The 23,795-nt window shown below is 45.5% G+C and overlaps 3 protein-coding genes across 6 annotated transcripts in view; 1 reads left to right on the forward strand and 2 right to left on the reverse strand.

The window, feature by feature from the left end:
• The window catches only part of ccdc181 (coiled-coil domain containing 181), an 8,266-nt gene extending 4,534 nt beyond the window's left edge, over window positions 1–3,732 (reverse strand). Inside the window, exons 1-3 of one of the 2 annotated variants that reach the window (XM_064329689.1) lie at window positions 2,518–3,732; window positions 1,111–1,238; window positions 1–271 (exon numbers count right to left, since the gene is read on the reverse strand). The exon at window positions 1–271 is cut by the window's left edge and continues 638 nt beyond it. In XM_064329689.1, coding sequence (XP_064185759.1) covers window positions 1–271; window positions 1,111–1,224 — 385 coding nt within the window. In that variant the 5' untranslated portion in view covers window positions 1,225–1,238; window positions 2,518–3,732. Of the gene's footprint in view, window positions 275–1,110; window positions 1,239–2,517 lie in introns of both variants that reach the window. The other variant, XM_064329688.1, reaches the window with a different exon arrangement.
• The window catches only part of LOC135251854 (large ribosomal subunit protein eL24), a 19,718-nt gene extending 12,796 nt beyond the window's left edge, over window positions 1–6,922 (reverse strand). The window contains exons 1-6 of one of the 2 annotated variants that reach the window (XM_064329692.1): window positions 6,844–6,922; window positions 6,642–6,717; window positions 5,705–5,815; window positions 4,987–5,123; window positions 4,416–4,479; window positions 3,901–3,986 (exon numbers count right to left, since the gene is read on the reverse strand). In XM_064329692.1, the coding sequence (XP_064185762.1) occupies window positions 3,906–3,986; window positions 4,416–4,479; window positions 4,987–5,123; window positions 5,705–5,815; window positions 6,642–6,717; window positions 6,844–6,848 (474 nt within the window). In that variant the 5' untranslated portion in view covers window positions 6,849–6,922 and the 3' untranslated portion in view covers window positions 3,901–3,905. Of the gene's footprint in view, window positions 1–3,856; window positions 3,987–4,415; window positions 4,480–4,986; window positions 5,124–5,704; window positions 5,816–6,641; window positions 6,718–6,843 lie in introns of those variants that run through there. The other variant, XM_064329691.1, reaches the window with a different exon arrangement.
• A 2,541-nt stretch (window positions 6,923–9,463) lies between these two features.
• On the forward strand, window positions 9,464–19,372 carry LOC135251856 (NF-kappa-B inhibitor zeta-like). Of its 2 annotated transcripts, none has more exons than XM_064329695.1 (12): window positions 9,464–9,924; window positions 10,171–10,301; window positions 10,405–10,441; window positions 10,818–10,918; window positions 11,685–12,019; window positions 12,381–12,486; window positions 14,319–14,465; window positions 15,858–15,921; window positions 16,047–16,213; window positions 16,325–16,435; window positions 16,662–16,829; window positions 18,083–19,372. In XM_064329695.1, exons 1-12 carry the CDS (start codon window positions 9,705–9,707, stop codon window positions 18,134–18,136), a joined length of 1,641 nt encoding a protein of 546 aa, XP_064185765.1. In that variant the 5' UTR covers window positions 9,464–9,704; the 3' UTR covers window positions 18,137–19,372. The 2 variants fall into 2 exon arrangements, with proteins under 2 accessions (XP_064185765.1, XP_064185764.1); XM_064329694.1 differs by having other exon boundaries at window positions 9,465–9,924; window positions 11,682–12,019.
• The last annotated feature ends 4,423 nt before the right edge of the window (window positions 19,373–23,795 follow it).

Raw genomic sequence — 23,795 nt, forward strand, 5'->3', positions numbered from 1 at the left:
GGGCGGCCTGGGCCTTCAGCTCCTGGTTGGCCTGCTGGATCTTCTCCAGGATGTACTGCTTCTCCTCCTCTGACTCCTCCCCCTCTGCCAGGGGGAGGGGGAGGGGCTCAGCCGGAGGGGGCGGGGGTGTGGAAGGGGGCGGAGCCAGCGGGAGGGAATCGAAAGCACTGTCTCTGTCCGACTCGGGCGCGGTGTCGAGGGGTGATGGCCATCTCTCTTCCTCCTCCAGCTCTTTATCAATCTGGGCTTCGACATCCTCATCCTCAGGGTCCTGCTGAGGGAGAAACAGCGCTATCAGGCTCAGGCGGAATGACCTGTATAATGGGCCCATCTGCAATGTTACTGCTTCCGTGGTACTGAATACAGGCCAGTGTGTGTGTGTGTGTATGCGTGAGCGTGTATGTGTGTGTGTGTGTGTGTGAGTGTGTTGCGTTGTAGTGTGTGTGTCCTGTTTGAAATAAATAGACTTTAAATCCATTTATTAATCATCTGTTCAAAACAAAATTCCTATAGCTTACTATTGCAGTCCCATCCAAAAAACAGGAGATAAACAAGAAGGTAAACATAGAAAAAAAGTTTAAAAAACAGGAAAGAAAGAGAGCAAGAAGGTGTCTGTGTGTGAGTGTGAGTGTGTGTGTGTGCATGCTATATGTGTGCTAGAAAATGAGAGGGTTTATGTGTGGGACAGTAAGAGGGTGCATTTGTGTTTTTTTGCATGATTAATAATGTCTTATCTCTGTGGTTCTCTTACACAGGGAATGCTGCATCAGAGAAAGTGCTGATGTGTGGAATGGCTTTCACACCTGAGACACACTAACGAGCTACTCACCTGGTCCTCACTAATAAACCAGTTCACCTGGGGCCTCATTTACTGAAGCTGGTGTAAACTTATTTTATAAACTTCAGCATATGCTTGAGTCTATTTGTGGAAGATTTAAAACCATGAAACTGAAAGAGGACGGAGCCTACTTTATTTTTCACACCCCAGTAATGTCCTTTTCCACATCACGTTAAAACGCGATGTCACAGAGTTTGGTGTGGAATTGATCGAATGCCGAGTTTACGCACAAATCTGACCAATGAGGCCTCTGCTTCTGAGCCAGTGCTCACCTGTCCGTCGCTCCTCTCTTCCTCGCTGATGAGCCAATCCAGATCTTTCTCAAAGTCGTCCTCGTACTGCTCTCGACCTTCACCTTTGACCTTCTGCTCGGACGGCCCACTCATCCTCCCACCCGGGTCTGCAGAATCAGCCAACAAAGATGGTGACTAAATCTGCCAAGACTCCTGCACGAAAGCAGGGAGCCTGTTTAGAGACTCGGACGATCAAGACTGAGTCGGTAATTACTTGGCGTACAAACTTGGGCATTAAGAACATTTACTTAATCCCCAGACTGAGCAGTGACATGCTGTAAATATAAAATGGTGACGAATGGTGGAAATTCTGGGTTTATGGAATAAAATAACTTTTTTTTACCCCTAGGGGGGGAACGTCAGGATTATCTCGACACACCAGGATTCATACCTCTTTCATAGTACATGTACCTCCATCCAGCGCTTATATTGCACTTGTTATCTTGATGTTGTAGCTTGTTGTCATGCCACCTAGTTTGACTTAGATTTACTCTGACCTAGTCTATGCTTACTGTGTAAACTAGCCTTAATGTGTTCATGGCTATGAATAACTGTTACATAATGGGCATTGTATAGCGAATAACACTGCTGTGTGCACAGAAAATACTGCACTGCAACAGTCATTGCTAATGCAACAGCCAGAATTAACCGAGAAAGTTCACGGCGTGATTTAAGCAGTGATATCGAGCAGGAACCGACCACAGCAGTCCGTTTAGCTAATCGCACAAGCCATACGGCCCCTCGGCAGTTAAACAGGCGCAGAGCAAAACCGTCTCGCGGCTGAGGATTATGATTCACATAATCTTCCCTACAGCTAAAGGACATGGTACCTTTTATTCAAGACGACAGTACAAAACTCACATCATACACCTGCAAAAGACTGTGTAAGTAACCTCAAAAATAAAAATAACACCAGACAAACTCAAGGCTCGCATCCTACTCTGGTAAAAGTTTCTCGTTAATCTGTCACACGAGGATAAATAAATTTGCACAAACAATAACAATAACACTACAAGTACACAGAGGATAAATAATATGATTTATTTCTAAAAATGATCAACACTTAATTAAACGGTTTATACCGATTGGATACGGCCTGGACAGTGCTTCTCAGTAAAATGCCCAGTGTCAATTCAACTAGTTATCTGTTGAATTAACACAGTGTTAGAGTTTAATTAACACTGGACCCTGTCCTGTGTTGCTACATGGGTAACGATTCCAATCGCTATGGAGAGGGAGTCATATTCGGTAGTGCTAGATAACTAGTTATCTAATGCTTTAGCCTGAATGACAGTAACACGCATAGGACAGCACCGACTGCTGTTCAGATGCACTAGCCTACATAAAGTCGTGAAGCTATAGACCTAAATAATGTAGGCTACTCACCGAGAGCTCTGGTTTTTCGCCTCCAAGCTTTTTAATCATACAGCAATGTTGCCTGTTTGCCGAAAGTTACATTTATCATGCTCAAATTGCCGTATATAAGAAAGCAACTAGGCAAATGTAGATTACGATCAAGACATAGGTATAATCTGTCCGAGACTCGTACACCCGACAGTAGGTAGGTTTTTTTCTGCTGTCGCCATGGAGATAAACAACAGGTGATAGCTGGCAACAGACCGCGCGCAGGCGCAGAACGGACACGTTTTGACGGCGCGCAGTATTTTCAATTTTCCAGCAGACGCACGATGTAGCGCAGTCGTCCTTAGTTTACATTAATGAGTTAGGTCAATGCAGAATCTCAACAAAAACGTACAAAAATTGTAAGTTACTGACGCATACAAAGCACGGCCTGTCAGTCATAAATAAAAACGTGTAAAATCTACGAAATCTAGGCCTGGCTCAAAGTACTGATATCATAATGAGGCCACGTTACAAAACGCAATGTTGGCTCAAAGCACAAAAATTAAACAAGCTTTATTCCAAAGCAAAGCTACTCAATGTTTCCTAAATTATTTAAACTGCAACCCTGAACCATTTTACCATCTGAAGAGAATCCGATCATTCAACGTTTATACGTCACATCAAAGTGTCAAATAAGAAAAATACTCTATTAACAGCTTCAACAGCAGGACTAGATTTTTGCAAGTTTTAATTAATAACTTATTGACAGTACTTTGTGAGTAACTTGGCATTTTTGCACGTTGAAAACTTGTTTGCCCACATATGTATTAAATATAGGCTATGTAAATACACATACATATACAGGATACTTAAATATATTTTAGTGTATTTGAAATGTAGGTTGTGTAGTTTATCCAGCATATCAGTCACTGCGTTCATGCATTTGCGATTTGAGCATGGTGGTCAATATCAACAACCAACTACAAATGATTTTTAGGCGAGGCAGGTGAACTTGCTGCCAAGGGACTCCCTCTGCAGCACATCTTCCCTAACTTTCACAAACATACACAGGCTAGCACCTCCCCCAAAAATATTCTGGTCTTGCGATGTGATTTTCATTCTGTTCTAGGTACTGATCTGATTACTTTAATTAGTAATATTTTATATTTTTTCATTACACTGAATTTCAAAATAGAGCAATTTAATACAGCTCAATTTCCCAGTGAACACATACACTAAATGAACCGCGGTCTCAACAAATAACCTGTAGCAGTACCAGCGGTCCAACCCGAGACTACTTTCACTCTTTCTGGGGAAAAGCCAATCTTTTAACGCAGCGACAAAAGCATTCACTCAAAGAGAAGAGCCCACCAAGCTGGAATATCTTTAGAACAGTGAACTTTATTTAACACCCGGTGCCCAGACAGAGTTTAGCGTTTTCCGCCAACGCGGGGGGCACTGGTCTTCATGGGCTTGGCGATCTTCTGCTTGGGTGCAGCCTTAGCTGGAGCCTAACAAATATAGAAAAAAAAAGCAACATTCAAAGACAAAATCTTGTATTTTATACAACCTCATAATTCAAATTAAAACCATAGGCCACTTAAGAACGTAAACATTTTACATCAAAATGTATCAAAGTTTTAATTTTCTTTTCAAAGCTTTAACTTCTCTAAACCGGGGGTGGCTGCAGGTTTTTGTTTTAGCCCAGTACTACGACATCTGATTTTACTAATCAGGGTCTTGACAGAACACCATTAATTTGTTAATTAGTTGAATCAGGTGCCATAGTACTGGACTAAAACAGAAACCAGCATCCGCTCTGACACTGGGACTTCTTGGATAAGATTTGACACCCCTGATCTAAACCTTTGCTTTAACTACAGCAGACAGGAAGTGCACAGGTGCTGAGAGGACGTATGGTCTCAGGTCATGTGACTCACCTTGGTGCTTGGGGCCGAGGGCTTCTTGGTCGCCTGCTTGGCTTTCTTGGCCTCCTTGGCAGCCCTGCATGAAGAATCAAGCAGAACCCTGAGCACAGAACTGAACACAGAACCCTGAGCACAGGACCCTGAGCACAGAACTGAGCACAGAACCCTGAGCACAAAACTGAGCACAGAACCCTGAGCACAGAACTGAACACAGAACCCTGACCACAGGACCCTGAGCACAGAACCCTGAGCACAAAACTGAGCACAGAACTGAAAATGGACTGTTTCTGTAGACACATCTTTCTCCTGTGCTTATTCACTCCCACAGCGATGCATGTTATCCAAACACTGCACTGTACAGGAGAAAACACAGTCCGCTGCATGGGGGGTGTGTGTGTTTGTGTGTGTGTGTGTGTGTGTGTGTCAGAGCATCACACATTCTCTGCAGTGCCTGCTGTGCGTAGGCTGAGTGCATGTCTGTTCACACGTCACTGGGTGGCGATGCCCGGCACGTTTCCCAGGCGACGCGCGGCATGTTTCCGTGGTGACGTGCGGTACGTTTCCGAGGCGACGTGGGGCTTACCGGATGGCCTGCTCGCGCTGGGCTTTGCGCACCTCCGGCTTCTGGTTCCTCTTGGCCAGGATCTCGGCCAGTGAGGCGCCGGTGATGGCTCTCTGGAACTTCACCGCACGACGCGTGCGCTTCTTGGTCACCTCTTCCTGTACGGACAGGAAGTCACAGCGGAGTCATACACAGTGGCGCGTTTAGCTCCAACACAACAAGACGACAGCTCCCAGACAGAGCCTCAAAGAAATCCTCAGTGTGGCAAAAAAACCCAAAAAAAAAGAAACCCACACCATGTAGTTTCCACTTATTAATGATTTTAGGCTCAATAAGAACAGCACAAACAGATCTAGTGTCTGGTCAGTGTTAAATGCTGAGTGCAAGTTCACTCAACACAAGCCAACTTAACACAGTCGTTCACACATCAGTGTTGACTACAGAGTTGATGTACTACACAGGTGGGTGCAGTGCTACGCCCTTGAGCTGTGTCCAGCGTGAGGATGTGAACGAAGCGTATTTCTGACCACCGATGAGTTGCTGTCTGAAGCTAAATCAGCCCACTCTGGCCCAAACCTTATTTCTGGTCATGACATAAATATCAGACTGAGCCCAAGGTCCCTCGAGGTGCGTTTGGGTTCAGGTAAGGTAGTCAGGCCATACTGTGCAAGTTATTGTTCTGCACTGTACGGGTCCGTGTTCAGGTTGTGCTGAGCACAGCGATGTTCAGGCTACTCACAGACTGGCCCTTCTTGTGCTTGCGTCTGTACAGCACGGTCCAGTTGATCTGTCGGGGGTTCCTCTTGGACAGGAAGGCAGACTCGCACTTAGCGTTCAGGAACTGGAAAACCTGGAAGAGAAGGAAGCAACAATATGATCGCTGTGTCTCCCAGCTAACAGTGTCTACAACACAACTCTGAGTCTGACGGCATCTATGATCCGAGTCTCTCTGTTAAGAGTCAACAACACAAGCCTGAGTCTCTCAAATTCGGTCAATAGTGTCAAGCAGCCTCCACAACGCACAGCTGTACAACAGCTTCTGTGACAGTTCCGCGTGGAAGAGTCCACAACACAACTCTGAAGAGTCCACAACACAACTCTGAGTCTTTCAACAACACGCCGGCAACATAGGCTCCTCGCTAACTGCAATGACAACAACAGCCTCTCTCTTTCGTAGCCTCTAAAACAAACAGCAGGGTCTCTGTTCCTCTTGAACAGCAGCTATCATTACAGCCGACTAAAACAAGCCGAGTTCTAAAACAAAATGACGTCACTCAGACAGGACTAGGCTACTGTGCTACTGCATGGACTGTACAATTATAGACCGGTCTGTATTTTACTTATTTTATAAACCCACTGAGACTTCTTACAAGCAGCAATTATAATTCAGACATGTCAGCTATCTGTCAAAACGTAAGGGCATCCTAAATGCTGTTCGTTTTTAAACATCGCGCAGACATTTCAACTCCGCGTGTTTAAGCAACTGTAAATTGCGCTGTGAAGCTATATGTTCCAATATCTGAGCTGAGCACCGGCCTTCAGCAACATTTTGTACGACTGATATCAAGGGATCCATCTGCTGTGTTAAAACACGGCTCGCGAATATTTCTTCTGCCACAGTTTGATCATTTTAACAGGGACAATACATTGAGAAAAAGAGTATCCACGGCCATTACCTTTCCGTCTACCCGGGCATACCGCCGGCCGTGGCCAGGGTAGATTTTATACCCGCTAAAACTGCACAGCTCAACCCTGTATCAGAAAGATAAGACACGATTACTTGTTTGACAATTCTGTAAAGTGACATGGATTGGTAACATGCTCTTGTTTAAACGATAAACGCTTAGATGGACATGGATGTTAGGAAATCACACTCACTTCATCGCGGCAGCTAAGATTAGGAAAAGACAGAGAGGATTCTGGGTAGTCAATATGTACGTCAGCGTAATAATACTATTTCAAGAAAACGCAAAATGTTTCAACGAGACCAACTGATATGTTCTTTTTTAAATGAATACCAATGTTTAAACCATTAATGTGATAATTATAAATTTATATTTTATGTTTAATTTACACAGCCAATCTGAGAAACTGTTGGTTTCATGACGCGTTAAACAAGCAGGAAGTATGGTAGTCGATGACAGGAAGAAACAACGAAATTGACAGATCGCGGTATAGACCTTTCTGTTGGAAATTCGCTCGATATTAAAATTGAGTTAACTTTTTATTCGTACAACCAACTACTTGGAGTTTGCGTTCTGCATAGCACAAATGTATTCTATCCTTGCAAAACACACGATAAAGGGAACATTGAGAATACAACCAGAATATCAATTCCCCAAATAGAACACATAAAGCAAAAGTGTTTCGAACGTGACCAGACCGAAGAGTGAGTTTCTCTGCCTTCTGCCTTAATCTGTTGTATATTTGAAATGCAGTTGGCAACTAACACAGCATTTTTGAACACAATAAAGCAAAACAAAGTGAATGCAGTGGGTGCATGAAACTGAGGCTCACAACCAAGCATAGATTTCCAAACGGGCCTGAAAACCTGTAAGAAAAATGAACCTGCTTGTTAAAATTCAGGAATTACAATGGTGGTTGTGAAGAAAACCTGCATACAAGAGGTCCCCCGGATCAAGTTTGAGAAGGGCTGTGTTGGCCATTCGTATACTTGTAATGGTATATGCTTCCAGAAGATGGCAGTAAAACCCATAAGAAAATGTGTGCAAGAAAATTGTGCCAAACCCATTTAAATTCTGGGCATGAATAATGTGACATTTTCTTCAGGATTTTGTATTTTTATTTTATTTTTTGGAAGAGGGAGAGTACTAACAGTAACAGTACTAACAGTACAATGTGTCTCTTATTGGGTTGCACATTAAAAGCCATTTCTTTTAAAATCCAGAAAACAGATATTCAAAACTGCCAAATATGTCAATGCATCACAAAAGCACCTACACCTTTTTAAGGGTCTTCAAAAAGATGCCAGAACAGCATGAAGTGCAAAACATGAAACTCCTCATACAACACCAAAATGGCCACACAGTCTGGATTACTGTCTATTTCTGGGACCCCCCGTCCCCCCATAATTCTCCTCCTTCAGAAGCTCAGATCTTCACAGCCTCTCAATGGTGCTCCCACCAGACGAAGCAAAATACCATTCTAGTTATGATTTTACTAGGGGCCTTGTCTGGGAGAAACACCCACCCCACATAAAACGGGAATGGTCAGGACCAAAATCTTACCCAGTACAATATGATAATGATGTTTATTTGGTGGGGAGGGGAGGCTTTGTTGTTTTCCCAAAGCTGGGGATCCCCCCCCCACCCCCCTCCCCATGATCTATGCCCATGGTTGGTATATAATTTTAAAAAAAATACCTTCATGGGATTCTGTTTTTTTTTTTTTTTTTTAATTTAAAAAAAAAAATTTTACTGAGCTTTTCGATTCTTTATACTGCCAGATGCTAATGTTATGTGGCATTGATAAATTTCCCCTAAACGCAACGTAGCTAAGGTCATCACAGAGAAATAAAACGAAACAATGGGACTATTTGTACTGTTCACAACGAAAAGGAAGGAACGTGAAATGAAAGTACCACTGTAGATGGGAAATATAAGGGTGTACCTGTCACCGGCGTATTTAAACGTTAGATTCGTAGATAATGCTATTAATTTCTGCGAAGAAATATGACAACAGCCTATGACGTCCCCGTAAATTTTAATGGGACAGATTAGTGGGCTAGTTAGTATTATTTTATATATTATTTTTGTATTTAACTACATCACCAAATCGAACCAGTCAATTGAGATCAGACTAAGGTGTGGCTTGGTAGACAAAAATAGTTTCGAAAGTAATACTGTGTATTCTGTTGTTTTTACTGTGGGTTTTATGGTGTTTTATGTCTGGAGCACTGGACCAAACGAATTTCCCCGTGCGGGATAATAAAGTTGATCTGAATCTGAATATGTCTATAATGTAATGTGCCTCCAATAGTCAGGGTTACTCGCAAAAGCAGCCCTGCCTGTTGACAATAAAATGTAGTTGAAAAGCGAGGGCAAATGTTAATATGTAAAATGCATAGTGTTACGAATAAACTGTTAGAATACGAAAAAATAAACGGTATGCCTATTAATGTACCTGCTCACTGTACCTAGCTAGGATAATTTGATTATGTTAGTGTATCTGGCAGGATTGTTTTTGTATGATTAGGTGTGATTCCAGTGCTAGTTTGTACTTGGTAGGATTCTTGCTTGCTGAACAAGCTTACTCTACAGGGTTGGAGTCCTGATCGATGTGGTCACTTCTGGCACTACGATCCTTACTTCACTCTAGTGTTTCTTTTGCGCCTCTACATCATGAAACCTATGCACTTGTTGTACGTCGCTCTGGATAAGAGCGTCTGCTAAATGCCTATAATGTAATGTAATGTAATGTAATGGGGAACACTTTGTCCACAATCCCGCGTGCGGAGGTTACAACATAGAATATGAATGGTATTTCCGACAAGAACGGTTTACTGGAATTTTGGAGGAACATCCTTGTCCGAACCGACCAATGGAGGCGCGGCAGCCAAACACTTCTCTTTTCGTGTCAGCGTAGATCAACGGCCAGACCGCGATCAGCAGCATTGCGAATCACTTCGAGGAGAGAGGGCGTATCGAACGTGAAAGGACGCTCATAAAATCACCTACGCATTTGTGACAACCGCGAGGAAGACGTCCAGTACAACAAACATGATCCTTGACAGGTGTGAGGTTGCCGTGAACCGGGACTGTGAAATTATGACCAGTCCCCTCAATTTCCATTCTTTCTACTGCAATTCTTCCCCGGTGCACGAGCCCGCGTGCTTCAGCGAGAATCCACAACCCTGGTCCCCGAATTCCGACTCTGGAACTTCTTGGAACAGTGTGGCAAGCCCGACTCAAACCAGCAGCAATCCGAACAACATCAGCGGTAAGATACAAAAAATACAAATGTAGTATATTCTGTTTTATGATCAATAAAAATGGGTTAAGTTTAATATTTACGATTTGTACGAATTATTTTCGCCTATTATGTGGGAATTAGATTATATGACTTATGAAGTAGCTATATGTACTCTTATTTCCCTTATACATTACTTATTTACAGACTGACTTGGTTAGATCTCAAAATGAAAACAAATGTATTTAATATTAAAGTGGTTTCTATCCTATACAGGTGAGTCTTGTGTGGGGAGCGCGAGGCACACGCGGTATTTGGGCGTGCGCGTGAAGAATCCGGTTAAGGAACTTATCTTACAGAAACGTTGTAGCCATGCGTCCTTGAGCCCCCGCAACGACAACAAACAGGTAAAAAAAATTGTGCCCGCGTGGGAGAATTAGATCTTGTTTATCGAATTTATTTATTTTCTTTCTCTTTCTTTTTTATGGATTTGTCTTTCCGGTTGTTTAGGTTTTTGAGAACTTTGAAACGCGTGATCATTGTCCAGGTAATACACACTTTTTCTGCATAAAAGCAAATCCAATATAACATACTAATCACGAGTTGTAATTATTATAATTGCATATATCCACGTGAAAAAGAATGGAACAAAATAATAACTACAAATAAAAATGATTAATATATTAATATGACATGTCTGTAGCCTACCCGAAGCAACCAGTTATAACTATTAATTTACCTAACATGAAATAACACATCTGCTCAATTGTGGGATAGCACATGATGATTTAAGGACACAACTGGTGTAAAATGAGCGTCATTGTTATTATTACAGTCATTTACAAGCTCAGTTATGTACATATTCATAATGAGGATAATATCAGTGAAAGTAATTTCCTTTTCTGTTGACATTCTTGGTCCAGCACTGACCGCTGCTCTGCTTGGTGTAAAGCGGGCTGCTAACCACTTAGCCCCAGACCCTGTGTGCCCCAAGAGACCGGCCCCTCTGTACAGCAGCCTGCAGGTAACTGTCTGCCTCTCCAAGCTCAACACGACAGTCGCGCACGTTTAGGGACGTATTCCAGTTAGCATGCCTGGCGTGTGTGTGACATTAGCATGTGCATGATGTTAGCATGTCTCTGTGCTGTGTGTAATCTGTAGTGTTAGCATGTCTCTGTGCTGTGTGTAATATTAGCGTATTAGCATGTCTCTGTGCTGTGTGTAATATTAGCGTATTAGCATGTCTCTGTGCTGTGTGTAATGTTCGCATGTCTCTGTGCTGTGTGTAACGTTTGCATGTCTCTGTGCTGTGTGTAATATTAGAATATTAGCATGTCTCTGTGCTGTAATATTAGCATGTCTCTGTGCTGTGTGTAATGTTCGCATGTCTCTGTGCTGTGTGTAACGTTTGCTTGTCTCTGTGCTGTGTGTAATATTAGAATATTAGCATGTCTCTGTGCTGTAATATTAGCATGTCTCTGTGCTGTGTGTAATGTTCGCATGTCTCTGTGCTGTGTGTAATGTTCGCATGTCTCTGTGCTGTGTGTAACGTTTGCATGTCTCTGTGCTGTGTGTAATATTAGAATATTAGCATGTCTCTGTGCTGTGTGTAATGTTCGCATGTCTCTGTGCTGTGTGTAACGTTTGCTTGTCTCTGTGCTGTGTGTAACGTTTGCATGTCTCTGTGCTGTGTGTAATATTAGCATGTCTCTGTGCTGTGTGTAACGTTTGCATGTCTCTGTGCTGTGTGTAATGTTCGCATGTCTCTGTGCCGTGTGTAATAATAGCAGAGCCCTTGTTCACTGGCTGGTGGAGGCAGCACCATGAAGGGGGAGGGGCCAGACTGTGAAACCCGCCTGGAGATCGATGACATCATTCAGCAGATAAGGCACTGTGCCCCCGTTTCCCTAACAACGGTGCAGGTGCAGGGCTCCCTCTCGCAGACGGCGCCCCCGTGGCCCGACCTCCCGCCCAAGGTCACGAGCTGCCTCCTCCCCCAGCCCCCGCAGCCCCTCCCCCCCGTGGGGGGCGTGTCCTTCTTCCAGTGGCAGGTGGAGCAGGAGGACGAGAGGCTGGCGGGACTCGACCCCAACCAGCTGGCGGTGCGGGACGAGGACGGGGACACGTGAGTTCACAAGCCGCCCTGTCGGTTTAGGCCACGCCCTGAACTCACTCACACACACTCACCCTACACACATACACACTCACACACGCACACTCACCCTACACACACTACACTACACACACCACACCACCACTACAACACACCACACCCAACATCACCCATACACACACTCACATACACACACACACTCACCCTACACACACACACTCACATACACACATACACACTCACACACGCACACTCACCCTACACACACTCACACACACACACACACACACACACACACACACACACACACTCACCCTACACACACACACGCCTTCTGCTGCCTCATTATTGCCCTTGTGTTGTGCGTTGCTAGGTTCCTGCATGTTGCCGTGGCGCAGGGGCGACGGGCTCTGTCCTATGTGCTTGCCAGGAAGATGGCCTCCCTGGGTCTGCTGGACCTGAAGGAGCACAATGGCCAGGTGAGAGCTGCCCTGCCGATAAAAACACCTGCCTCATAACCCCAAACACCTGCCTCATAACCCCAAACACCTGCCTCATAACCCCATACACCTGCCTCATAACCCAAACACCTGCCTCATAACCCCAAACACCTGCCTCATAATCCCAAACACATGACTCATAACTCCAAACACCTGCCTCATAACCCCAAACACCTGCCTCATAACCCCAAACACCTGCCTCATAACCCCATACACCTGCCTCATAACCCCAAACACCTGACTCATAACCCAAACACCTGCCTCATAACCCCATACACCTGCCTCATAACCCCAAACACCTGCCTCATAACCCCAAACACCTGCCTCATAACCCCAAACGCCTGCCTCATAACCCCAAACACCTGCCTCATAACCCCAAACACCTGCCTCATAACCCCAAACACCTGCCTCATAACCCCATACACCGGCCTCATAACCCCAAACACCTGACTCATAACCCAAACGCCTGCCTCATAACCCCAAACACCGGCCTCATAACCCCAAACACCGGCCTCATAACCCCAAGCACCTGCCTCATAACCCCAAACACCTGCCTCATAACCCCAAACACCTGCCTCATAACCCAAACACCTGCCTCATAACCCCAAACACCTGCCTCATAACCCCAAACACCTGCCTCATAACCCCAAACACCTGCCTCATAACCCAAACACCTGCCTCATAACCCCAAACGCCTGCCTCATAACCCCAAACACCTGCCTCATAACCCCATACACCTGCCTCATAACCCCAAACACCTGACTCATAACCCCATACACCTGCCTCATAACCCCATACACCTGACTCATAACCCAAACACCTGCCTCATAACCCCATACACCTGCCTCATAACCCCAAACACCTGCCTCATAACCCCATACACCTGCCTCATAACCCAAACACCTGCCTCATAACCCCAAACACCTGCCTCATAACCCCAAACACCTGCCTCATAACCCCATACACCTGCCTCATAACCCAAACACCTGCCTCATAATCCCAAACACATGACTTATAACCCCAAACACCTGCCTCATAACCCCATACACCTGCCTCATAATCCCAAACACATGACTTATAACCCCAAACACCTGCCTCATAACCCCAAACACCTGCCTCATAACCCCATACACCTGCCTCATAACACCTGCCTCATAACCCCAAACACCTGCCTCATAACCCCATACACCTGCCTCATAACCCCAACACCTGCCTCATAACCCAAACACCTGCCTCATAACCCCAAACGCCTGCCTCATAACCCCAAACACATGACTCATAACTCCAAACACTTGCCTCATAACCCCAAACACCAGCCTCATAACCCCAAACACCTGCCTCATAACCCCATACACCTGCCTCATAACCCCATACACCTGCCTCATAACCAAAACACCTGCCTCATAACCCCAAACACCTGACTCATAACCCCATACACCTGCCTCATAACCCCAAACACCTGCCTCATAACCCCATACACCTGCCTCATAACCAAAACACCTGCCTCATAACCCCAAACACCAGCCTCATAACCCCAAACACCTGACTCATAACCCCATACACCTGCCTCATAACCCCAAACACCTGCCTCATAACCCCATACACCTGACTCATAACCCCATACACCTGCCTCATAACCCCAAACACCTGCCTCATAACCCCATACACCTGCCTCATAACCCCAAACACCTGCCTCATAACCCCATACATCCTTACCTGCTTTAGGAAACCGTTCTGTCTGAGCCAGCCCTGTCACAGCCCTTGGATGCTGCTTGGATGTTTTTCTCAAGCACAAACTTGTTTTTACCCAGACTGCCCTGCAGGTGAGCATGGCGGCCAATCAGCACCTGATAGTGCAGGACCTGCTGAGCATGGGGGCGCAGATCAACACAATGGACCGCTGGGGGCGCTCTCCACTGCACGTGTGCGCCGAGAAGGGCCACGCCCAAACGCTGCAGGTGAGACCCGGGACCTGCCCACAGGCATGCTGCGATCATGTGACCTGCAGCGAGTCACACAGCGCTAGCATTATGTTAGCACTTCCTTTCCACCGTGAGCTCTTTATCAGTGCTTGACAGCCATTTCAGCGTAGAATTGTGTGATTGCTGTCAAACCGTTGAGATAACGGACAGGCGTTGGCTGTGTGAGCAAGACGAGCCGCTAGCCTTTCAGGATGCAGTAATGAGGCGATTCTTTGTGCTCCAATCGTGAAAGCGGCCATTTCACAAAGTGAGCTCCTAAACGGAGGAGGTGATTTCAGGGCGAGGCTGCGCACATTAAGAGCGCACCGCCGCTTCATTTCCAGAAAGCACCAGGGGAGGGAAAACCCCCCCTTTCCTTTCAGGAAGCAGAACAGGCAGCCGGACCGGTTCTACCACTGCTACTGCGCCCCACCTCTCTCAACCAAGCACAGCACAGCGCACCACACTGACCTATTAACCACACACAGCACAGCGCACCACACTGATCTATTAACCACACACAGCGCACCACACTTACCTATTAACCACACACAGCGCACCACACTGATCTATTAACCACACACAGCGCACCACACTGACCTATTAACCACACACAGCGCACCACACTGATCTATTAACCACACACAGCACAGCGCACCACACTGACCTATTAACCACACACAGCACAGCGCACCACACTGATCTATTAACCACACACAGCGCACCACACTTACCTATTAACCACACACAGCACAGCGCACCACACTGATCTATTAACCACACACAGCACAGCGCACCACACTGATCTATTAACCACACACAGCGCACCACACTGATCTATTAACCACACACAGCACAGCGCACCACACTGACCTATTAACCACACACAGCACAGCACACTGTCCTTCTAAACCACACACAGCGCAACACACTGTCCTTCTTTCCTCACCATTATCAAAACACCAAATGAGGGAATATCTTTTGGAAGAATGGTGTACCATCCTTCCAGTAGAGTTCCAGTTCCACTTGTAAAATCTATGCCAAGGCACATTGAAGCTGTTCTGGCAGCTCGTGGTGGCCCAACACTTTATGTTGGTTTTTCCTTCACCCGTCTGCATATGTGCATGTTTCTGTATTAAAACACGCACATTTAAACTATACATTTAAGCATAGTTAGCAATTGTAGCGATCACATTAGTAATAGTCTCACAAGAGTCACAGAAGTACTTATAATGGTATCTATTAATGTATTGGTTATTAGTAAGTGGGGTACTATTGAGACCCAATAATGCGTTAGTTGTTTGAGAGTGGTGGTTTTTATGGTACTTGAATATTGTTACGCAAGAGAAAGTGTGTTTCTGTCTCTAACTCCTCTGTGTGTGTTTGTAGGCTGTCCACAAGACCCTGCAGAGCACCATGCACCAACTCAACATGGAAGCCGTCAACTACGAGGGTGTGTATCTCCAGATTAGTGTGTGTGTTTGTTACTGTATCTGCGTGTGTGAGTCTCTGTGTGTGTCTGTGTGTATTAGGGTATATGTGTGTGACCTGTGCCCCCCCTCCCCTCCCTTCCCTTAGGCCTTACAGCACTGCATACCGCAGTGCTATCCCACAATGCCGTGTTGCAGGAGCTCGCTGTGGCCCCGCCCCATTCTGCTCAGACACAGGCCCTGTTGCAGAGGAGGAAAGCGCTGGGGGAGTGTGTGAGCACGCTCCTGCTCATGGGCGCCTCCTACAGGACCAAGGTGAGCCTGCGGGGGATTGTTATGGCACCAAGTACGTATTACTAAGTACACAAATACACTGCCCTGAACGTGAATCTCACTATGGAGGGATTGTTGCCTTGTTTCCCTTAGGACCATAAAAGCGGTCGCACCGCGCTGCACATGGCTGCAGAGGAAGCTAACGTGGAGCTCTTGCGTCTCTTCCTGGACCAGCCCGATTCGCTGGCCGCTGTGAACGCCAAGGTAAGCCACCCTGGTCGCCATGACGAAGAAGGTTCAGTGTGGGGAAGTCCAGAGCCTGTTGAACGTACTTCAAACTCACAGCCTCTGAACTACATCGCCTGTGATGCTCTCTGTGAAATTTTTTTTAAAATGCTGTTCTGCCTTGGAATGCGCCCCAGGTGAGAACAGGAAAGGGCACTGCTGTTTTACCGCCCTGCATTAAACCCCCTGCCCCCCCCCCCCACAGGCGTACAGCGGGAACACGGCCTTGCACCTGGTCAGCGCTCTGCAGGGGCGTGTCACGCAGGTGGACGCTGTGAAACTGCTCATGAGACGGGGGGCCGACCCCAGCATCAAGAACCTGGAGAACGAGCAGCCGGCACAGCTGGTGCCCGAGGGACCTGCCGGGGACCAGGTGAGTCTCGTCCTGCTCGGCCCATAACCTGCTCTACGCCCAACATTACCCAGGTCCATGACCTGCTCTACGCCCAACATTACCCAGGTCCATGACCTGCTCTACGCCCAACATTACCCAGGTCCATGACCTGCTCTACGCCCAACATTACCCAGGTCCATGACCTGCTCTACGCCCAACATTACCCAGGTCCATGACCTGCTCTACGCCCAACATTACCCAGGTCCATGACCTGCTCTACGCCCAACATTACCCAGGTCCATGACCTGCTCTACGCCCAACATTACCCAGGTCCATGACCTGCTCTACGCCCAACATTACCCAGGTCCATGACCTGCTCTACGCCCAACATTACCCAGGTCCATGACCTGCTCTACGCCCAACATTACCCAGGTCCATGACCTGCTCTACGCCCAACATTACCCAGGTCCATGACCTGCTCTACGCCCAACATTACCCAGGTCCATGACCTGCTCTACGCCCAACATTACCCAGGTCCATGACCTGCTCTACGCCCAACATTACCCAGGTCCATGACCTGCTCTACGCCCAACATTACCCAGGTCCATGACCTGCTCTACGCCCAACATTACCCAGGTACATGACCTGCTCTACACCCAACATTACCCAGGAGAAATGCTGGGAATGCGGGAAAGTGGCATGTCTCTTGTGTTTCTGTCGCTCACTCAGTGTAACTGTCTGTGACTTACATGCTATAGGTTTATATGACTCACTTGATGTAACTCTCTGTGACTTACTTTCTGTAACTCTATGACTCACTTGCTGTTACTCTGTTACTCACTTGATATAACTCTCTGTGACTCACTTGCGGTAACTCTGTTAGTCACTTGGTGTAACTGTGGCTCGCTTGGTGTAACTCTGTGACTCACTTGCTGTAACTCTGTTACTCACTTGGTATAACTGTGACTCACTTAATGTAACTCTCTGTGACTCACTCGCTGTAACTCTCTGTGACTCATTCGCTGTAACTCTCTGTGACTCATTCGCTGTAACTCTCTGTGACTCACTTGCTGTGACTCACTTGCTGTAACTCTCTGCGACTCATTCGGTGTAACTCTCTGTGTCTCACTTGCTGTAACTCCCTGTGACTCACTCGCTGTAACTCTCTGTAACTCACTCGCTGTAACTCTCTGAGACTCATTCGGTGTAACTCTCTGTGACTCACTTGCTGTAACTCTCTGTGACTCACTTGCTGTAACTCTGTGACTCACTGGACTTGTCTGTGGCTGCAGGTGCGGCGGATCCTGAAGGGAAGAGGAGGGCCGGCCCGCTCCAGCCTGTTTTAAGACCCGTCCGTTTAGAACCACTGCCAGTTAGGCAGTCAGACATGTTGTAAATGCTTGTTTGCTGGTATAAAGCAAATGTCCGTTGTTTCTATGAAACAGGATATCAACGTTCACTACAGAGTAGTGGAACTTATGGGGGGGGGGGGGGGGGCAGGGTTATGTTAGGACATTATTTTCATATGATTCACTGATTGATACCTTTGGTTTAACGATTGTAAAATATTAACTCACTTCTTTAAAATAATTAACCAATGAGTTTTACTGCTACATTCACATTCAGCCTAGACTTTGACCATTGAGGCTTGTTTGAGCTGTGCTTCTGGAGCTGATTCAGCCACGGTCAGAGGTAATTGTACAGGTGGCTGTATCATATTTGGTAAAGCAGTTAATAGGTATTTGTGATGAGCATCTAGTAAGTATCAATATGAAAAGTTAAGTTCACACAGGTGTGATGTTTGCATGTGTTTAGACGTCTGTGGAACTCTGCAGAACAGGAACTGTGGAACTCTGTGCAAACATAGATTGTGGCGTCATTGTTGTTGGCAAGTTCATCCAGCCGTGACCTTGTCCTGCAGATAAAGACTTTTTCAGCCAATCACAGTGCAGTTTCCCCGCCAAACCCAGCTCACACTGCTTGTTGCTCGGAGCTGTCACAGCGTTCAGGTTTTTGATTAACCGCGGATGAGGAAGTAAAATGTGTTGTTCTGAAAAGGGTGGTTTGGAGAATGTATTGTGGGCACTGGTAAGGTTGGGGGAGGAGGTGCTGAAGAGCCATGTCTCTAACCTGTAGAAGCACTTCAGCTTCAAGGACAGGTACTAGGAAGGCATGTTATCACTAAGACTTTTCTCTTGTCATGATAGCACCAAGAAAGTACTAGAAGAAATTAATTTCATACTGCTTATATAATGTGTACTCATATTTTGCTCTTTAAGCTTCATTGCAGTTGTGAATTTGTTTGGATCTGTTTAGCTATAGCCATGTACAGTATGTCAGGTAAAGTGTGGGGAGAGTTTGTTTTGCTTGGGCAGTAGGAAGCAACATTGGCCTCGCTGAGAATGTGCTGCTCAGTGGAAACTCTGCAGACTGACGATTCTCTGCCCTCTCTAGATGGAGGTCGTAGCTATAAAGGCTGGGATTGGTTTTATCTTCACTTATGGCAGTTAATTGTATGATTATGATTTTGAAATGTGTGCTTACTTCTTGTGAAACAAAATTAAATAAATAAAACAAAGCTATGTGGGAAGTTGTGTGTGTTTCTCATGTCTGTTTCTGTTTATGGCTGTCTCCAGCTGTTTGGTTTACTCTGAAAAGGACTCATCGATTCACATGGCAGTTCTGTAAAGGTTGAGTCCCTCCTGTGCTGTGATTCTACACACTGGGGTGTGACCCTATGCACCAAGGCTGTAGCCATGGAGTCAACATTGGGGGGGACCAAATCAGCCAGGGGGTCTGGGGGTCTGGGGGTCTGGGTAGCCATGGAGTCAACATTGGGGGGAGACCAAATCAGCCTGGTGGTCTGGGGGTCTGGGGTCTGGGGTCCCCCCCCAGAAAAAATTCAAAATTTGAAAACTCATTTCCTGCCATTCTAAAATATTTAAAAATTCACTAACACATGGGATTAACTTTTTATTTATTTACAATAATATCTAATAGTGTATTGTATTACATTGCTCTGTTTTTTCTTTTTTTACCTTTTCTTGTTTCATTGTATGTAATGGCAGAGATTAGGGATTAATAAAGTACAAGCATAACCATAATCATATAAACAGAAATCTATGCATTGTTATATGAAGACAAGTCCAGATGTTGTGGCCAAGGTTAGCAAATTGTTGTTTTCATTTACATATTTGCAAGTAAACTTGGGTGGGCAGCGGGCGTTGTGCTCTGCTCTCCTCTCATTTTCTCCTCTCGTCCTATCTTCTCCTCTCCAGCCCTCTCTCCTCCTCTCCTCTGGTCCTATATTCTCCTCTCCTCTCCAGTCATGTATTTTTTATACAACGACTGGACTGAATACTCGATTCTGATTGGTCCAAGGGTGGGCATTATTTCTCAGTAAAGGTACACCTCGGCCTTTTAACAGTTCTAAAATGAATGACCAACAAAATCCAGCATTCTAAAGCAGTTAAAACAGCAACATCATTCTTTCGCTTTTGAATTGTTGTTACAATGTCCAATTTCAAAGTTGAATTTAGGGTTGCCAACCATCCTGCAAAATACGAAATCGTCCCTTATTTGAACAATAGAATAGGCGTTCTGTATTTAACTCATGGCTATGGGACGCATTTTCTTCTGTATCTTTGTTAACGATTGTGTTTATAGTAACCGCTGTTTTGAATATAATTCATTAGTTAGCTAGCTAGCTAGCTAGACGTTATGTCTACGTTATGTCTACACTGCATGACCGCACCAGTTTAAAAAGCAAGACAGAGCTAGGGAGATTAATTTGATTGAGTTATGGTTTCATTCAATTTTCTTAAATAATGTAATGACAAAAAATGGAGCTAATTGCATGGTATAAAATGAGAAGGGACTATTTTTTCTTGATAAAATCATTGTTTTCATAGAATTAATGACCAGAGGTTTTTGCTTAACAACGATGCAAATAGAACTACAAACCAGAGTTTTTGCATAACAACGGTCAAAATAGAACTACCAACCAGAGTTTTGCTTGACAATGGTAAAGTAATAAGCAAAACGGCCACGAAAGAATATTTCAATTTCAGGTGATTAAGTAAATAAAAATCAATAAATATTAAAGTAACCATATAGTAATTGTTGGTAACCCGTTGTATAAATGGAATAAACCACGAGGGACTGTCCCGTGATTGGAAAATAATGTACGACGGGATTAACGGACGGGATTAAACATTAACGGATCCTAACTTTACGCAAAGCTAGCGAGTGGAATATGCTCAGAATGTATGGGCTGTTCGCTAGCTAATGTATGGAATCCATGCTAGCTAGCTAACGTTCTGACAGGAATTTAGCATAACATTGCGAGACGATAACCATTGGTAAAATTATCATGTACATAACACTTTACAAAAACTATCACAATTGACAGTGATATAGCCTACGTAACACTCATATTACATTCTAGTTTTCCACTTTTTAATACATTTGAAAGTAATGAAATAGAGAGACAGCACAGTGTTTGACATCAATGTACCTACCCACAGCAGTCGAGCAACGGCTTCTGCTTGGGTACGGCAACACCACTTGGACAAACCACACGCAGAACTGCAGTACACCATAATACTAGAATCGGTAGTAATAACAATGGCAATTTAAGTTTAGTTATGATTCCCGGGTAGGACGCTGCTATTGTACCGTTGAGCAAAGGTACTTAACCTGCATTGCTTCAGTATATATCCAGCTGTGTAAATGGATGCAGTGTAAATGCTGTGTAAAATGTTGTGTAAGTCGCTCTGGATAAGAGTGTCTGTGAAATGCCTGTAGTGTAATGTAATGTCTCTCGGGATTCTCACGTAACCCCGGGAATCCCACACTGCCGGGCCTCTCTGGGGAGGAAGTGATGGTGAAACAGACTGAGAGGCTCCAGGCCTTTTTTTGAAACAAAGAGAGGGAAGTTCTGCGCCGGAGACTTCTGCTTTCTCTCTCTGCCTTCAGTGACGCAGCCCTTTTTCACAGCGCTACGTCAGCGACGGTGTGAAAATTCAGATAAGCCCGGAGGAAGTCCGTCAAACCCGGACAGACCCAAACAGACCCGGACAAACCCAGACGAACCCAGGCGAACCCAGACAGACCCAGGCGAACCCAGGCGAACCCAGACAGACCCAGGCGAACCCAGGCGAAGCCAGACAGACCCAGGCGAACCCAGGCGAACCCAGACAGACCCAGGCGAACCCAGGCGAAGCCAGACAGACCCAGGCGAAGCCAGGCGAACCCAGACAGACCCAGGCGAACCCAGGCGAAGCCAGACAGACCAGGCGAAGCAGGCGACCAGACAGACAGGCGAACCCAGACAGACCAGGCGAACCCAGGCGAACCCAGACAGACCCAGGCGAACCCAGGCGAAGCCAGACAAACCCAGGCGAAGCCAGGCGAACCCAGGCGAAGCCAGACAGACCCAGGCGAAGCCAGGCGAAGCCCGCTTCTCAGGGCAGCCCTCTTAAGAGCCGTGGGATCTGGTCTCTAAAATGAAAGCATGAATTTGTTTGAGAAGTGAGACTGTGGGTGAGAGTGTCACGCCTGAATTCATTGCGTGTTTCTGTGACGCCCCCCCCTCCCCCCCCCCCCGTTCACACACCCTCAGCCTCCCCCGAAACCAAGCAGGACTTTTCGATATTTTTAAGTGACATATTTAGAAGAGATTTGCTGACATACTCTAAAGCACTTAGTGTGCTTTGTCATTGCAATCTCATTTTTTGCTGTATTTTATTTGCTCTCTGTTACCAATGTGATAAAACAAGCAACTGTACATTCATTTCATATTTATCATTGTGATTAATGTTTACTTTTTGGCATAGTGACATTTTTTAAATCAGGGATTAAAACTGTCAAAATAGTACATTCTCAACAGTGTTTTTACAGTTATGCAGTTTTCTCAGTTCTTTCAACAAAAATGATCAGCATACATACAAATGTATGCAAATGCTTTCAATAGTACATCTACTGTGTATTGTCGTCTGAGTTATTTGCACGAAAAGATTTCAAATCTGTGTATTTGGGAACATATGCAAGCTACAGCCACAGCTGTAGTTCTGTTAGTTCAACAAACAGTTTTTCAATGACTGAATACATTGTCTAAATTAAATATCTATTTTGAATTTAATGTCAAACAAATATACACAGCATTCATTATGTGCATCTACATGAATGTGTCTGTGTGTCATAACATAAACATATTTATATTATGTGGGCTGTGTGGCTGTTGAAGGAAATTCAGGGGAAAATTCCTTCCTTAAGCCAGTGGGGTCTTTTGTGCTTTAGTTTCTGCTCACGTCCCAAAACTCATATCCCCCGAGCTTGAGTCACCTCCGCAACATGACTCATACGCTGAAAATTAAACAGCATACATGGAACAGGAGTTACTATGAAAAGAGAAGAACAGCACGGACATAGCTGAGAGAGAGACAGAGAGAGAGAGAGAGATAAATAAAATGCTACACAGCTAATCTCACACCTTACACCATGGTGTTAAACCACTCTGTACTCTACACAGCTAATCTCATGCCTTACTCCTTGGTGTTAAACCTCTCTGTACTCTACACAGCTAATCTCATGCCTTACTCCTTGGTGTTAAACCTCTCTGTACTCTACACAGCTAATCTCACCCCTTACTCCATGGTGTTAAACCTCTCTGTACTCTACACAGTTAATTTCACCCCTTACTCCATGGTACACATTATTCTGTACCATTCCCAGCACTCCACACTGCACCCCACCCAGAACCCACACTGCCTGACCACCATGCTGTGGGCTGCTGCTGAGCACATTCTGTTAAAGATTTCAGTTCCACAAAATGGAGAGGTCTGGTGCACAAATTCACAGGAGGTCAGGGGCATGAGGGCAGCGATGAAGTCACAAAGGGGAAACCTCCACTTCCTCCAGAACTGAGCCACTTCCTCTCACACATAAATCATCTCAGTGGGGGGAGGGGGGCTCTGTTCTCACGCGCGCGCACACACACACACA

The sequence above is a fragment of the Anguilla rostrata genome, chromosome 3 (assembly GCF_018555375.3).
Source record: "Anguilla rostrata isolate EN2019 chromosome 3, ASM1855537v3, whole genome shotgun sequence".
Lineage (NCBI taxonomy): Eukaryota > Metazoa > Chordata > Actinopteri > Anguilliformes > Anguillidae > Anguilla > Anguilla rostrata.

Coding starts and splice junctions, on each gene's coding strand:
- LOC135251856 (XM_064329694.1), top strand. CDS start 9,705: ATGATCCTTGACAGGTGTGAGGTTGCCGTGAACCGGGACTGTGAAATT. Junction 12,487..14,318: donor TGAAGGAGCACAATGGCCAG/GTGAGAGCTGCC, acceptor GTTTTTACCCAG/ACTGCCCTGCAGGTGAGCAT. Junction 16,436..16,661: donor TGGCCGCTGTGAACGCCAAG/GTAAGCCACCCT, acceptor CCCCCCCCACAG/GCGTACAGCGGGAACACGGC.